At 48.7% G+C, this 18275-nt stretch overlaps 1 protein-coding gene across 1 annotated transcript in view; it reads left to right on the top strand.

Annotated features, from left to right (window-relative positions):
- LOC142774415 (nuclear pore glycoprotein p62-like) overlaps positions 1-18275 on the top strand; it is an 83685-nt gene that overhangs the window by 9655 nt on the left and 55755 nt on the right. Inside the window, exon 4 of the mRNA XM_075874775.1 lies at positions 76-127. Coding sequence (XP_075730890.1) covers positions 76-127 — 52 coding nt within the window. The remainder of the gene's footprint in view (positions 1-75; positions 128-18275) is intronic.

Here is an 18275-nt window from a genome sequence, read left to right on the forward strand (position 1 = left end):
ATTTTGAACTTCATGCAAATACACCAGCATATTCACTGTGGCAAACTTGTTGATCTGCAATTTATTTTTTGGCAGCTATGACTTCAGCAATAACGCGGGTCACTGGAACTACGGTGCCACCTCCAAAGTAAGTGCACTGTTGCAACGTTCTGTGCAAAGACATTCTTTGACAAGCAGTTCCTTCCGTATTTTGTTTCTTCTGAAAACGCCACAAAACAAAATTACCACGCTTTGAGTGCGCTTCCCACAGCAATCTCGCAAAATTTCAGCATGCTTTCGGTGAGGCAGCACACACATCTAAACGATCGCACACTTTGTTAATGCGCCCGCAGGGTCGCCTGCGCAAGTAGGCGTTTGGTGTGTAGCGACACCACGGACCCGAGCTAACGGGGGAGTTTCTACTCCCTCCCACGCCTAGCCGTGCGTGGCTTTGCCGTGTACGGGGAAAAGGGGATCCTGGGGGTTGAGCCGACGCTGCGTGATTGGACCGTTAAGGCCCCCCGGCACAAACTCGTCACAATCTGCTCTTTGTATGTACCTCCCCACCACCGTCTTGAAAGACGTGAATTTCAGTCTTTAATAGACGAACTGCCAGAACCTTATTTGCTTCTTGGGGACCTAAATGCACATAGTGGACTGTGGGGCGATTCTCGCTGTGATGCACGAGGTCGTCTCATTGAACAATTTCTCTTCTCTTCCGGTGCCTCTTTGTTGAATAGAAAAGAGCCAACATACTATAACGTTGCCAACAAAACTTACTCGTCTATCGACCTCAGCATCGTATCACCTTCACTCCTACCCCTACTCAAATGGAAAATCATAAATAATCTATATGGTAGTGACCATTTTCCTGTAGTGTTGAGTTCACAAACAACATATGAAGGTCCTCTACACGTTCCCAAATGGCTGATAAACAAAGCAGACTGGGAACAGTTCCATAACACTACACGTTTGAGTTGGACAGACATATGTAGGTTAAACATAGATGAAGCTGTGCAGTATTTCACAGCTTTTCTAACTGACGCAGCAGCCAAGTGCATACCGCCAACATCTGGAATGCCCGGCAAACGACACGTCCCCTGGTGGAACACAGAGTGTCGTAATGCGCGAAAGGAACAGAACAGGGCATGGGGGTTGGTGCGGAACTCGCCGACAGCGGAAAACCTTGAGAGCTTTAAGAAAATAAAATCTCGAGGCAGGAGAACGCGACGGCAGGCCAGAAGAAAAAGTTGGCACAAGTTTTTATCAGGGATAAATTCGAATACACAAGAAGCCAAAGTCTGGAACATGGTTCGTAGGGTAGCAAGAAGAAAAGTACACTCACTCCCACTCGAAAACACTCAGGGTGATACCTTGGAAGATCAGGCAAACTTCATTGGTGCACACTTTGAGCGGGTATCCGGCTCATCCCACTATACTGACACTTTCCAAAAATACAGAACAAGAATAGAAAATCAAAAACTCGAACACAAATCCACCACATACGAAGCATATAACCAAGCATTCAGTTTAGCTGAGCTCCGAACATCTCTAAACTCCTCCCCGCAGGGGCGCCTGCGCAAGTAGGCGTTTGGTGTGTAGCGACACCACGGACCCGAGCTAACGGGGGAGTTTCGGCTCCCTCCCACGCCTAGCCGTGCGTGGCTTTGCCGTGTTCGGGGAAAAGGGGATCCGGGGGGTTGAGCTGACGCTGGGTGATTGGACCTTTAAGGCCCCCCGGAAGAGGCAACACACCCCTTTGGCCCCGGCTTCACGTAGACGGCACCCCTGGGCTGACACACCCAGGGGAAATCGGCAGTAGCCTTTTCCTATCTCTCTCTCCCTACATCTTCGTCTTTATCTCTTACTATTTATCTGTCCTGTCTTCTACTCTCTTCCGTTTACTTCCAAACTTCCTGGCGGCTAGGGTTAACCCTGTGCAAATAGCCTACCTTGGTCTAGGCGCATTGGGTTATAGTGGCGTTGTACGGCTGGCGTCTGCAGGTTTCAGCGTCCGTAAACTTGCAGCGTCCCCTCGTTGGGCTCCGTGGTGGGTGGCCGCCAACGCTACTGAACAACATACAATTAGCATGCACAAAGCATTCCCTTTACTTAGTGATCGTGCCTCCTCAAAGCGGTTACGCACCGAAGATATCAATTTTTTCATCCGGCCAAGACAAACCTTTCCTCACTTCCACGTTATACACTGCGAAAAAACTAACAAGCAAGCCAGAACAGTATCCCCCTTCGTAGTGTCTAGGTCCTTAACCGAAACTCTCGGTGCCGGGTACAAGGTTACCAAAATGGCCAGTGGAGATCTACTCCTTGAAATACGTGACAAAGATTAATTCGATAAACTGAAAACCCTCACAACGTTTGGAGACACACCCATCAGTATTACGCCACACAGGTCCATGAACTCATCTCGCGGGGTCGTATCGGATGCAGATTTGCTTGACCTGACCGAAGCTGGACTTCTTGAAGGATGGAAAAGCCAGAACGTGACAAACGTACAGCGTAATAAGATAAGAAGAGATCAAAAGGAAATACCAACCAAACACTTAGTACTGACCTTTGCTTCGAGCGATTTGCCGGAAACCATTCAGACTGGATATACAAAGACATCTGTGAGGCCATATATTCCCAACCCCCGCCGTTGCTTCCAATGTCAGAGATATGGCCATGGCTCGCAAAGCTGTCGTGGCCAGAAAACTTGTGCTCTGTGTGGAGTCGTGAGCCATGCTTCCGCCAACTGCGAAGCACCTGCACACTGTGTGAATTGTGGCGGTAGTCATGCCGCGTACTCACGTTCCAGTTCTTTCTGGAAAAAAGAAAAAGAGATCATCACTTTAAAAATAAAAGAAAACATTACATTTAAAGAAGCAAGAAAAAGAGTCTCGCCGTTTTATGGCCCCACATATGCTAATGCGGCGCGCCAGGGGGCAGTGTCGCACCAGCCCTCGCCACTCCTTTGGCCTGCGCAGAGCGAGCCATTGGCTGTGGCGCCTGCCCCCAAGGCGGCAGTAGTTGAGTCTACTCCGCCTACTATCGAACAGAGACCAGGGACTCCAGGGTGCTTGGGTCTCAAGGCCTCACCTCTCCAGGCGAGGCCCAAGCTTCGAAAAACCAGCTCGCATGAGCGGGCATCCAGTGCCTCCGAGGAGGCAATGGATACGGCGGCACCCCTGGTGCCAAAAGAGCGGCGCGGCTCTCTGGAGCACGCCAAGAAAACTAAAAAGCTCATAACAGGGCCTGATAATAGCCCTGTTACTTGAGCTCGACCTTTCAGCTTAAACAAGTCACTCCCTTAACGTACACACAGCACTACTTTACTTCCAATATGGAAACACAAATTATACATTGGAACGTCAGAGGCCTGCTTGAAAACCTCGACGACGTCCAAGAGCTTTTATACAAACACTCACCTCAAGTGCTGTGTGTACAGGAAACACATCTGAAATCCTCCAATACAAATTTTTTACGTGCTTACGTCATATACCGAAAGGACCGAGATGATGCTGTGGCGTCATCTGGTAGCGTAGCCATTATAATTAACCAAGGAGTAGCGTGGACACATTTACCACTCCAGACATCCCTTGAGGCGGTGGCTGTTCGAGCGGTACTTTTAAACAAACTCGTCACCATCTGCTCTTTGTATGTACCTCCCCACCACCGTCTTGAAAGACGTGAATTTCAGTCTTTAATAGACGAACTGCCTGAACCCTATTTGCTTCTTGGGGGCCTAAATGCACATAGTGGACTTTGGGGCGATTCTCGCTCTGATGCACGAGGTCGTCTCATTGAACAATTTCTCTTCTCTTCCGGTGCCTGTTTGTTGAATAGGAAAGAGCCAACATACTATAACGCTGCCAACAAAACTTACTCGTCTATAGACATAAGCATCGTATCACCTTCACTCCTACCCCTACTGAAATGGAAAATCATAAATAATCTATATGGAAGTGACCAATATCCTGTAGTGTTGAGTTCACAAACAACATATGAATGTCCTCTACATGTTTCCGAATGGCTGATAAACAAAGCAGACTGGGAACAGTTCCACAACACTACACGTTTGAGTTGGACAGACATATGTAGGTTAAACATAGATGAAGCTGTGCAGTACTTCACAGCTTTTCTAATTGACGCAGCAGCCAGGTGCATACCGCAAACATCTGGAATGCCCGGCAAACGACACGTCCCATGGTGGAACACGGAGTGTCGTAATGCGCGAAAGGAACAGAACAGGGCATGGAGATTGCTGCGGAACTCGCCAACAGCGGAAAATCTTGACACCTTCAAGAAAATAAAGTCTCAAGGAAGGAGAACGCGTCGGCAGGCCAGAAGAGAAAGCTGGCAGAAGTTTTTGTCAGGGATCAATTCATACACACAGGAGGCTAAAGTCTGGAGCATGGTCGGTAGGATAGCAGGGAAACAAGTACACACACTTCCACTCGTAAACACTCAAGGTGATATCCTGGAAGATCAGGCAAACTTCCTTGGGGCACATTTTGAACGGGTATCCAGCTCGTCCCACTATACCGACACTTTCCAAAAATACAGAACAAGAATAGAATAGCACAAACTCGAACACAAATCCACTAGATACGAGGCATATAACCAAGCTTTCAGTCTAGCGGAGCTCCGAACATCTCTAAACTCCTGCAGTACTTCTGCCCCAGGTTCTGACCGTGTGGTGTATGAAATGTTAAAAAACCTACCAGCCGAAACAAGAAAAACCCTACTTTGTTTGTACAATGCTATCTGGTTTTCTGGCACTATCCCTACCTCATGGAAAGAGGCTATTATAATTCCCATTTTGAAAGAGGGCAAGGACCCTTCTTTAGCTTCAAGTTATAGGCCTATTGCACTTACAAGCTGCTTGTGCAAAGTATTCGAAAAAATGATAAACTGCCGACTTGTACATATTCTTGAAACAAACAATTTCCTCGACCCATTTCAGTGCGGGATTCGAGAAAGTAGATCCACCACAGACCACCTTGTTCGTATCGAGGCACAGATCAGAGACGCCTTCGTCCATAAACAATATTTTCTCTTTGTGTTCCTCGTTATCGAAAAGGCGTATGATACAACATGGCGTTTCGGAATTCTAAGAGACCTGTCCCACCTTGGTGTGCGCGGAAGAATGTTTCATATAATCGAAAGTTACCTGTCAAACCGGACATTCCGTGTCCGTCTGGGCAGTGTGCTCCCCCAAACATTTGTCCAGAAAACAGTCGTGCCACAAGGTGGCGTGCTTAGTTGCACACTTTTTATTATGAAAATGAATTCTTTACACTTGTCCATTCCCCGCAATATGTTCTATTGTACATATGTCGACGACGTTCAGCTTGGCTTCAAGTCATGCAACTTGGCCATGTGTGAGTGGCAGGTTCAGCTGGGTTTAAATAAGGTCTCCAAATGGGCAGATGAAAACGGATTTCGACTTAACCCACAAAAAAGCACGTGTGTCTTGTTCTCTCGAAAGAGAGGCATACACTCGGAACCTGACATTCGACTGAACGGGCAACGTCTGTCCGTCAAAGCCGAGCATTAATTCTTAGGCTTAATCTTGGACAACAAGTTGACCTTCGTACCGTACACCAAGTATTTAAAAACAAAATGTTTAAAAGCCATGAATGTTATAAAAGTGTTGTCACGTACTACTTGGGGTAAATACAGGCAATGCCTCATGAATCTGTATCGAAGCCTCGTTCGCACCCGCTTAGATTATGGGGCCTTTGTTTATCAGTCTGCAACTCAAAGTGCTCTGAAGATGCTGGACCCCGTGCACCATTTGGGCATCCGCCTTTCTACGGGTGCTTTTCGCACCAGCCCCATAGAAAGCCTTTACGTTGAGTCAAATGAGTGGTCGCTTCATCTGCAGAGAACTTACATGCCCTTTGTTTATTTCCTTAAGGTGAAAGCGGATAAGAAGCACCCCTCATACTCTACTCTTAATGATTTGTCGAGCTCAATTTTGTTTCATAACAAGCCTTCGATGAGGCAGCCCTTCTCAGTTCGCCTGAAAAGTCTAGCTGAGGAAACTGGAGTCTCACTTGAACACAGTTTAAAGGCTCCTGTAGCATATCCGCCACCGTGGCAATGGCAGACTATAGACTGCGATGTGTCCTTTCTAGAAGTTACAAAACATGCGCCTATTGCCCATATTCGAACATACTTCCAGGAACTTCAACACAAATACACACGTCCTGAGTTCTTTGCAGATGCCTCCAAGTCCAACTCCTCTGTGTCCTACGCTGCTGTCAGCACATCCTTTTCGGATGCTGGCCCTCTACATCCAGGCCCAAGTATCTTCACAGCGGAAGCTTACGCGATACTTGTGGCAGTTAAACCCATCAAAAGTTACAAATACAAAAAGTAGTAATTTATACAGACTCCCTCATTGTGGTAACGGCTTTGCACAGTCTTAAAAAACAAAAAAAAACCCGGTCCTTGTCTCACTTTACTCCATTTTGTGCACACTCTACACACTCAAACAACATGTTGTAGTGTGCTGGGTGCCAGGGCACCGTGAGATCGAAGGCAACTTGAGGGCGGATCAGCTCGCTGCATCCGTCCACAAAAGCACTGCTCCTACACCCATATTAACCCCGGCCCTTGATCTTAAGCCGACTCTCAAACAAAACCTCAGGGAGTACTGGCAGAGCAAGTGGGATACACACACACAAAACAAGCTACACATTATTAAGCCACACCTTGGTCATTGGCTGCCAGTATCAAAATCGCGTCATACAGAGGTAATACTAACGAGACTCAGGATAGGACACACGTACACGACACACTCATATCTTTTGTCCGGTGGCGACCCACCATTGTGTGACAGATGTGGTGAAGCACTAACAGTTCTTCACTGTTTAATTCAGTGCAAACAATTGGACACTATAAGAAAACAACACTTTCCATTACCCTACCGACAACATATACCTTTACACACTACAATGTTCGTCGGTAGGGAACCGCTTTTTAGTTTCAAATCATTGCTAGCGTTTTTTAAAGAAATTCATAGCTTTCATGTCATATACCCGGGCATTCCGTAGCACGACCTCTCTAGAGAGGTTTTTGCGTCGGTGGCTACACAGGAAAGCACTTGCCTCACGGCCCTTGGACGCAAGGGTATGAACAAGTGAGGCACTTGTGCTAATGCCTTACATATCCACCATTATTTTTATTATCACCAACTTTTGTCCTCTATTCCCACCTTACACACCTTTCACGGCATGGTCATGATTTTATTACATGTATGTTTTACCTGCGTTACCGCGAGTAATTTTATGGCCCTTATACAGCCGCTAATCACAATCATTGTCCACATCTCTTGTCTCATGAACTGGCTCTTTGGCCATCAAATGGCCCTTGCGCCAAAAAACACCATATATCATCGCTTTGTTAATGCTGCTGCTGATGAGGTTCAGTTAGGTCTTGTCGGTAGGTCTTTAAACAGCCTACTCATCCCCAACAGGGGCGCCTGCGCAAGTAGGTGTTTGGTGTGTAGCGACATCACGGACCCGAGCTAACGGGGGAGTTTTGACTATCTCCCACGCCTGGCCGTGCGTGGCTTTGCCGTGTCCGGGGAAAAGGGGATCCTGGGTGTTGAGCCAATGCTGGGTGATTGGACCTTTAAGGCCCCCGGCAGAGGCAACACACCCCTTTAGCCCCGGCTTTACGTAGACGGCACCCCTGGGCTTACCCACCCAGGGGAAAGCGGCAGTCGCCTTTTCCTATCTCTCTCTGCCTACATCTTCGTCTTTATCTCTCACTATCTATCTGTCCTTTCTTCTACTCTCTTCTGTTTACTTCCAATTTTCCTGGCGGCAAGGGTTAACCCTGTGCAAATAGCCTACCTTGGTCTAGCCGCATTGGGTATGGCAGTGTTGTACGGCTGACGTCTGCAAGCTTTCAGCACCTGCAAACTTGCAGCGTCCCCTTGTTGCGCTCCGTGGTGGGTGGCCGCCAACGCTGCTGAATTGAATAAAAATAAGATCGGCATGCATGGAGCATTCCCTCTACTGTCTGATCGTACCGGCCTAAAGTGGGTAGGCACCGATGACATAAATTTCTTCAACCAGCCAATAGAAACTTTTCCCTACTTCCACGTCATTCACTGTGAAAAATCTGGAAAGCAAGCCAGGGCTGTATCTCCTTTCGTAGTTGCCAGGTGTCTTACTGAAACTCTCGGGGCTGGATACAAAGTAACCAAAATGGCTAGCGGAGACCTTCTTCTCGAAAGTCGGGACAAAGCCCAATTTGTAAAGCTAGACAGCCTCTCAACGTTTGGTGACGTACCGATCACCGTAACACCACACAGATCTATGAACACCACTCGCAGAGTGGTATTTGACGCAGACTTACTTGACCTGAGCGAAACTGAACTTTTGGAAGGGTGGAAGAGCCAAAATGTCAATAATGTACAGAGCATTATCATCAGAAGAAATAATAAGGAAATACCGACGAAACACTTAATACTCACGTTTGCATCCAGTAAACTACCAGATTCCATTCAAACAGGGTACACGAAGACATCTATCAGGCCGTATATAACAAACCCTCGTCGTTGCTTCCAATGCCAGAGGTATGGCCATGGCTCTAAAACCTGTCGTGGTCGCCAAACTTGTGCACAATGTGGAGTCCTAGGCCACGTGTCTGAGAACTGCAAACAACCGCCACACTGTGTAAACTGCGAAGGAAAGCATGCCGCATATTCACGCTCCTGCACATACTGGAAAAAAAATAATTACATTAAAGGTGAAGGAGAACATATCATTTAAGGAAGCACGGCGAAGAGTCACTCGCATTCTATGGACCTACATACGCTGATGCGGCGCGTCAGGGGGCACCGCCGCACCAGCCTCCGCCACTCCTTCGGCCCGTGCATACCGAGCCGGCAGTTGTGGCACCTGCCCCCAAGGCGGCTGTAGCCCAGGCTGCACCGCCTACTCCGAAACAGAGACCGGAGACTCCAGAGTCCTCGGGTCTCAAGGCCTCCCCTCACCAGGTGAGGCCCGAAATCTGAACTAATAGCCCGCATGTGCGGGCATCCACTGCCTCTGAGGAGGCAATGAATACGTCGGTACCCTTGGTGCCGAAAGAGCAGCGTGGCTCCTTGGAGCGCGCCAAGAAAACAAAAAAGCAAATAACAGGGTCTGGTGACAGCCCTGTTAAGTGAACTCAAACTCCCCGTCTAAACAGCCACTCACTTTTCGTACACACAGCACTATTTTACATTCACCATGAACACTCAAATTATACAATTGAACGTCAGGGGTCTTCCCAGAAACCTTGACGACATCCAAGAACTCTTACACGAACACTCACCAAAAGTGCTGTGTGTACAAGAAACACACCTTAATTCAAAACACACAAATTTTCTTCGTAGATACGTTATTTTTTTAAAGAACCGTGATGATGCCATGACATCATCCGGAGGTGTTGCCATCATAGCGAATCAAGGAATTGCATGCACACACTTACAACTCCAAACATCCCTTAAGGCAGTGGCTGTTCGAGCGGTTCTTTTTGATAAACTGATCACAATCTGCACTATTTACATTCCTCCTAGCTATCAGCTGCAAAAAAGTGATTTACACTCTTTCATTGATGAATTTCCGGAGCCTTATGTACTCCTTGGAGACTTCAATGCGCATAGCAGGCTATGGGGAGACTCTCGTTGCGACGCGTGAGGTCGACTGATTGAACAGTCCTTCTCTCGTCGAGCGCATGTCTCCTAAATAGAAAAGAACCAACCTATTATAATCTCGCACATAACACCTACTCCTCCATAGACCTAAGCATAGTATCTCCATCTCTTGTGCCTCTACTCCAGTGGAAAGTCGTCAGTAATATGTATTGAATTGACCACTTCCCCGTAGTTTTGAGCACAACTACAGCAACTGAGTGTCCACCCCGTGTTCCCAAATGGCTCATAAACAGAGCCAACTGGGAACAGTTTTATACCATCGCTCGTATAGATGGGAGTGACATATGTACTTCAAGCATTGATGTTGCTGTCGACTACTTGACAGCTTGTTTGATTGATGCTGCAACAAAATGCATCCCACAAACCAATGGACACCCAGGAAAACGGCGTGTGCCATGGTGGAACTCTGAATGCCGAAACGCGCGCAAACAGCAAAACATAGCTTGGAGGCTGCTTCGGAACTCACTGACAGCCGAAAATCTTGACACCTTCAAGAAAATAAAGTCTCAAGGCAGGAGAACGCGTCGGCAGGCCAGAAGAGAAAGCTGGCAGAAGTTTTTGTCAGAGATCAATTCATACACACAGGAGGCTAAAGTCTGGAACATGGTCGGTAGGATAGAAAAAAAAAGTACACACACTTCCACTCGTAAACACTCAGGGTGATACCTTGAAAGATCAGGCAAGCTTCTTCGGTGCACACTTCGAACAGGTGTCCAGCTCATCCCACTCTACTGACACTTTCCAAAAATACAGAACAAGAATAGAAAAGCAAAAACTCGAACACAAATGCCCTAGATACGAGGCATATAACCAAGCTTTCAGTCTAGCTGAGCTCCAAACGTCTCTAAACTCCTGCAGTACTTCTGCCCCAGGTTCTGACCGTGTGGCGTATGAAATGTTAAAAAACCTACCAATCGAACCACGAAAAACCTTACTTTGTTTGTACAATGCTATCTGGTTTTCTGGCACTATTCCTACTTCCTGGAAAGAGGCTATTATAATTCCCATTTTGAAAGAGGGCAAGGACCCTTCCTTAGCTTCAAGTTATAGGCCTATTGCACTTACAAGCTGCTTGTGCAAAGTATTCGAAAAAATGATAAACTGCCGACTTGTACATATCCTTGAAACAAACAATTTGCTCGACCCATTTCACATCGGGTTTCGAGAAAGTAGTTCTACCACAGACCGCCTTGTTCGTATCGAGGCACAGATCAGAGACGCATTCATTCATAAACTATCGATACGTGTATGGAACTGTCACCCCGACACAGCTGAATTGGCACCCAAATGAAGAAGACGACCACGTGGTTGGAGTGGGTTGGACTCTCGGGCTTCTCCCGTTGGCCTGAATGACTGTGCGCTCTTTAAGCCGTTAGCAAGAGCAGCTCTCGGTGAATAAATCTTCCCCCTAACATCTTTTGGTGGAAGGTGCTGGGTCTTCACCGAACCCGGCTCTGGAACTCCGCAGTGGACGCCAGCTTTGTCCAGCCGCGATGCCTGAAACTGGCACTCAGGCCTCGCCATCCGCGCCGGCTCCATCACCTGTGATCCCCCCCCCCACCCCATCTTGTCGACCCTGGCACGTTTTCCGGGACGGACAGCACGGACGTCGAAGAATAGCTCGCATTATTCGAGCGCGTCAGCAAGCACTACAGGTGGGACGAAACGCTTATGCTGGCAAATATTCTATTCTACCTACGGGGTACGGCACGCGCCTGGTACGAGACGCATGAAGAAGAATTAACCACCTGGGACGCATGCAAGCAAAAGCTTCGCGATTTGTTCGGTCGGTCAGTTGCTCGTCAGATGGCAGCCAGGCAGGATTTCGCGTCGCGTGTTCAATCATCGACGGAGTCGTACGTCACGTACATCCAAGACTTACTGGCACTGTGCCGGAAGACTGACAAAAACATGTCCGAGGCGGACAAGATCAGCAACGTGTTGAAAGGCATTGCTGATGATGCTTTCAACATACTAATGTGCAAGAACTGCACCACTGTCGACTCCATCATATCTGAATGCCGGCGATTCGAGCAAGCTAAAAGCAGGCGAATCACCCACCACATCGCGAGGCTACCAAACACTGCTGCGACTTCGTCTTGCGAGGATTCTGCAGCGCTCCGTTCACTTGCGCCTCCTGCCAATATCGCAAGGATTGTTCGCCAGGAAGTGGAAGCCATGGCACCCGCTTTCTATCAGCCCCCCTGCGCAAGACAACTGGGCAATAGTCTCGCTTATTCAAGCCGTCGTACGTCAGAAGTTTGCTAACCTGGGCGTTCAGGTTCCCCAGCCCGCCAGACTTATGCCGCAGCCCATGAGCACTCCCGTCCACAACGCTGACCACCACTCTGCTCCACTTGTCGCTTCGGCAGCTTCGACTCCTCGGTTTCCACCACGCTACCGAAATCCATCTGAGTGGCGCACGCACGATGATCGACCCATCTGCTTTTCTTGCTCTCGAGTTGGGCACATCTCCCGCCATTGCCACAACAGGTGGTATTTCCGGCCAAGCTTTCGTAATGTAGATCGCCATCAGGACCGCGGACACTATTCGCAACCCGGTTTTCCGGATGACTATATTATGGACCCTTCAGCTCGCCGTTCATTTCCACGCTCCGAACCGTCCTACGCCTACGCTCTCGTCGCCCAGAGAAACTGGTCTAGCTGCTCGCCGTCACCTCAGGCTCGGCCGTCACGCTCCCCTCAACGCCGCCGCTCTCCGTCACAGGCTTATTCTGCCCATTCCCCGGGAAACTGACGAGTGCAGCTCCTGGAGGTGGCGCTGCGTTGACGACTCGGAACGAAAACCCTCAACCGGCTACAAATTCAAGACGCAATTTACTTCAGGTGTTCGTTGATGGCCACGCCGTTACTGCTCTAATTGACACTGGTGCCCAAGTATCTGTTATGAGTTCTACACTTCGATCTCGCCTGAAAAAGGTTCTCACACCAGCTATGTTCTCTACTGTTCGAGTTGCCAACGGAAGTCGAACATCGGTGCTTGGTATGTGCACTGCCCGCGTTACTGTTGCTGGCCACCACACTTCCGTTCTCTTCGCAGTCCTCGATGCTTGTCCACACGACGTCATCCTTGCAATCGACTTCTTAACCGCCCACTCCACCCTCATCGATTGTTCTACCGGTATCTTACGGCTCGAATTGCCTTTGTGCTCCGATTTCACTCCTCCAAGTCGCACTCGGCTACGATCCGTGGAGTCTCTACGGCTACCACCCCAGGCTGCTATGTACATTCCTCTGTCGCCCTTACCGTCCGTTCCTGATGGAGACTATCTGGTAGCTCCCCTCATTGCTTTGACCCTTACGCTCCACATCGCACTACCACATACTATAGTGGTTGTTGCTAACAACACGGTGCTACTTCCAGTTTTGAACTTCTCTACGTCGACCCAAGTGCTTCCCCAAAGCATCACTTTAGCCGATCTTTCTACCCTTGATGAATGTTCGATTTGTTCTTTTACACCTGACACTAAGACCCTGACGAAACCTGCCGTCACGTCGCAAAATAAAGCGTTCCTCGACAAAATGATATCAGCGACCTCTTACCTTCCCAAGTTGCGGCGCTCCGGGGTGTTCTATTTTCTTACCTGGATATCTGTGACGTCGACGACCGTCCCCTGGGCTGCACAAGTGCCGTAACCCACCGCATCGACACCGGCGACGCCAGTCCACTCCACAAACGCCCTTATCGCGTGTCACATGCTGAGTGCCAAGTAATACAGACGGAGGTCGAGAAAATGCTGAGTAAAGACGTCATTGAGCCTTCATCGAGTCCTTGGGCCTCCCTTGTGGTCTTAGTTAAAAAGAAGGACAACACCTGGCGTTTTTGCGCCGACTATCGCCACCTAAATCGGATCACCAAGAAGGACGTTTATCCTTTACCCCGAATCGATGATGCGCTCGACTGCCTCCACGGCGCCAACTATTTCTCGTCCCTTGACTTTCGATCCGGATACTGGCAAATTTCGGTCGACGACCGCGACCGCGAGAAGACAGCATTCATCACACCTGACGGCCTTTACCAATTCAAGGTCATGCCTTTTGGGTTGTGCAATGCCCCGGCTACTTTTGAACGTATGATGGACTCTCTTCTTCGCGGTTTCAAATGGTCGACCTGCCTCTGCTATCTGGATGATGTCATAGTTTTCTCGCCCTCCTTCGAAAGCCACCTGTCTCGTCTCTCGGCAATTCTTGACGTTTTTCGTTGCGCTGGTCTCCAACTGAATTCGTCGAAATGCTCATTTCGACGAGATTAAACTACTCGGACACCTTGTTGACACCACTGGTGTTCAACCCGATCCTGACAACGTCCGTGCAGTCCGAGAATTCCCGGTTCCGCGTTCCACACAAGAAGTTCGCAGTTTTATTGGGCTCTGCTCATACTTCCGCCGCTTTGTCTTCAATTTCGCGGATATTGCTAGGCCCCTCACGGATCTCCTCAAAAAAATGTGGCCTTTTCTTGGGGAAGGGACCAAGAACATTCCTTCGCGTCGCTAATTACCGCCCTCACATCACCACCTGTGTTGGCTCATTTTGATCCAGCGGCTCGAACAGAGCTTCGCACCGATGCAAGCGGCCATGGCATTGGTGCTATACTCGCTCAGATACAGAATAGCACCAACCGTGTGATAGACTACGCTAGCCGCCTTTTGTGGCAAGCGGAACAAAATTATTCCATCACTGAGCGGGAATGCTTAGCCCTCGCTTGGGCTATTGCGAAATTCCGTCCGTACTTATACGGACGTCCCTTCGCAGTCATCACGGACCATCATGCGCTTTGCTGGCTGTCGACGCTTAAGGACCCTACAGGAAGACTCGGCCGATGGGCACTTCGATTACAGGAGTACACGTTCTCGGTTGTTTACAAATCTGGAAAGCTGCACAGCGATGCTGACTGCTTATCCCGGCACCCTGTTGATCCACCTAGCTCCACTGATTTGGAATCCGATGCCTGCGTTTTAGCCATCACTGACTTTCTGAACGTGGCTGACGAACAGCGCCGAGATCCATCGCTGCTCACCATCATTGACCACCTTCGATCGCGTTATGCTGACCCTTCTCTTAGCAGATACCTGCTTCAAGACAACGTTTTGTACCGCCGCAATTTACACCCCGACGGCGCGGAACTTTTAATCGTCGTACCGCATCACCTTCGAAAGGATGTTCTGCGACAATTCCACGACGCTCCAACTTCTGGACATCTAGGAGTCTCCAGAACTTACGACCGCATTCGACGACGAGTATTCTGGAAGGGTCTGTACCGCTCTGTTCGCCGTTATGTCGCATCTTGTGACCTCTGCCAGCGCCAAAAGAAGCCTACGACTCCGCCTGCCGGTCTACTTCAACCTATTGAAGTTCCAGCCGAGTCATTTTATCGAGTGAGGTTGTACTCGCTAGGCCCCTTTCCTACTTCTACAACTGGAAATAAATGGATTGCAGTGGCCACAGACTATGCCACTCGGTATGCAATCACTCGAGCCCTACCAACCAGCTGCGCAACCGACGTTTCCGACTTCCTGCTGTACGACATTAGTCTCCAGCATGGTGCTCCGACTCACCTGCTCACAGACCGTGGTCGCTACTTTCTATCTCGTGTGGTTGATGATCTACTCCGATCTTGTGCTACCCGTCACAACTTCACCACATCTTACCACCCTCAGACTAACGGCCTTACGAAGCGGCTGAACCACACATTGACGGACATGCTTTCCATGTACGTATCTACCGACCACACTGATTGGGACATAGCTCTTCCGTTCGTAAGCTTCGCCTATAACTCGTCGCGTCATGAAACAGCGGGCTACTCCCATTTTTATCTACTCTTCGGAAGTCATCCCTTACTGCCCTTCGACACACTGCTTTCATCAGACCACCCATCCTCCACCTCGTACGCTCAGGATGCAATCGCCCGTGCCCTCACGGCACGTGCGGTAGCGCGTGCTCGGTTATCGTCGTCGCAGACAGCACAGAAGTCTCTTTATGACCGTCGACATAGAGATGCCGTTTTTTCTGCGGGATCTCTTGTTCTCCTGTGGCTCCCATCTCGACGTGTTGGCCTCTGCGAGAAACTACTATCGCGATACGCTGGGCCCTACCGAGTCATTCGTCAGGTCACACCTGTGACCTACGAGATTGTCACTACCACAAACTCATCAGCTGCTGCACCCAGAACGGAAGTAGTCCACGTTTCTCGTCTCAAGCCCTACAACGCCGACTCGCTCATTTAACAGGCACCGAGACGGTGCCTTACGGGCTGGAGTGATGATACGTGTATGGAACTGTCACCCCGACACAGCTGAATCGGCACCCAAATGAAGAAGACGACAACGTGGTTGTAGTGGGTTGGACTCTCGGGCTTCTCCCGTTGGCCTGCATGACTGTGCGCTCTTTAAGTCGTTAGCAAGACCAGCTCTCGGTGAATAAATCTTCCCCGTAACAATATTTTCTCTCTGTGTTCCTCGATATCGAAAAGGCTTATGATACAACATGGCGTTTTGGAATTCTAAGAGACCTGACCAACCTTGGCGTGCGCGGAAGAATGTTTCACATAATCAAAAGTTACCTGTCAAACCGGACATTCCGTGTCCGAGTGGGCACGGTTCTTTCCCAAACGTTTGTCCAGGAAACAGGTGTGCCACAAGGTGGTGTACTTAGCTGCACACTTTTTCTCATAAAAATTAATTCCTTGCGCTTGACCATCCTTCGCAATATGTTTTATTGTACATATGTCGATGACGTCCAGCTTGGCTTTAGGTCTTGCAATCTGGCAATGTGTGAGCGGCAGGTTCAGTTAAGTTTAAACAAGGTCTCCAAGTGGGCAGAGGAAAACGGATTCCGACTGAACCCACAAAAAAGCACGTGTGTTTTGTTCTCCCGAAAGAGAGGCATGCACTTAGAACCCGACATTGAACTTGACGGTCAAGGTTTGTCTGTTAACGCGGAGCATAAATTCTTAGGATTAAAATTGGACAACAAGTTGACCTTTGTACCGCACATCAAGTATTTAAAAACAAAATGTTTAAAAGCCACGAATGTTTTAAAAGTGTTGTCACGTACTACGTGGGGTAGTGACAGGCAATGTCTCATGAACCTGTATAGAAGCCTCATTCGCACCCGCTTAGATTATGGGGCCGTTGTTTATCAGTCTGCGACTCAAAGTGCTCTGAAGATGCTGGACCCCGTGCACCATTTGGGCATCTGCCTTTCTACGGGTGCTTTTCGCACCAGCCCCATAGAAAGCCTTTACGTTGAGTCAAATGAGTGGTCGCTTCATCTGCAGAGCACTTACATGTCCTTTGTTTATTTTCTCAAGGTGAAAGCAGACAAGAAGCACCCCTCATACTCTACTATTATTGATTTGTCGAGCTTCATTCTGTTTCAAAACAGGCCTTCGATGAGGCAGCCCTTCTCAGTTCGCCTGAAGGGTCTAGCTGAGGACACTGGAGTGCCACTTGAACACAGTTTAATGGCTCCTGTAGCATACCCGCCACCGTGGCAATGGCAGACTATAGACTGCGATGTGTCGTTTCTAGAAGTTACAAAACATGCGCCTATTGCCCATATCCGAACATACTTCCTGGAACTTCAACACAAATACACACGTCCTGAGTTCTTTACAGATGCCTCCAAGTCTAACTCCTCTGTGTCCTACGCTGCTGTCGGCCCATCCTTTTCGGATGCTGGCCCTCTACATCCAGACACAAGTATCTTCACAGCGGAAGCTTATGTGATACTTGTGGCAGCTAAACACATCAAGCAATTACAAATACAAAAAGCAGTAATTTATACGAACTTCCTCAGTGCGGTAACGGCTCTGCACACTCTTAAAAAACACAAAAACCCAGTCTTTGTCTCGTTTTACCCCATTTTGTGCACACTCTACACACTCAAACAACATGTTGTAGTGTGCTGGGTGCCAGGCACCGTGAGATTCAAGGCAACGTGAGGGCGGATCAGCTCGCTGCATCCGTCCACAAAAGCACTGCCCCTACACCCATATCAATTCTGGCCCTTGATCTTAAGCCGTCTTTCAAACGAAAACTCAGGGTATACTGGCAGAGCAAGTGGGATACACACACAAAACAAACTACACGTTATTAAACCACACCTTGGTCATTGGCTGCCCGTATCGAAATAGCGTCATACAGAGGTAATACTAACGAGACTTAGGATAGGACACACATACACGACACACACATATCTTTTGTCTGGTGGCGATCCACCTTTGTGCGACAGATGTGGTGAAGCATTAACAGTCCTTCACATGTTAATCCAGTGCAAACACTTAGAAACTCTAAGAAAACAACATTTTCCATTACCCCACCGACAACATATACCTTTACACCCTGCAATGTTTGTCGGTAGGGAACCACTTTTTAGTCATAAATTATTGTTAGCGTTTTTACAAGAAATTCATAGTTTTCATATCATATACCCGGGAATTCCGTACCACAACCTGTCCAGAGAGGTTTTTGCTGCGGTGGCTACACAGGAAAGCATTTGCTTCACGGCCCTTGGACGCAAGGGTATGAACGAGTGACGTACTTGTGCCAATACCATA

The sequence above is a fragment of the Rhipicephalus microplus genome, chromosome 10, assembly GCF_043290135.1.
Source record: "Rhipicephalus microplus isolate Deutch F79 chromosome 10, USDA_Rmic, whole genome shotgun sequence".
NCBI lineage: Eukaryota > Metazoa > Arthropoda > Arachnida > Ixodida > Ixodidae > Rhipicephalus > Rhipicephalus microplus.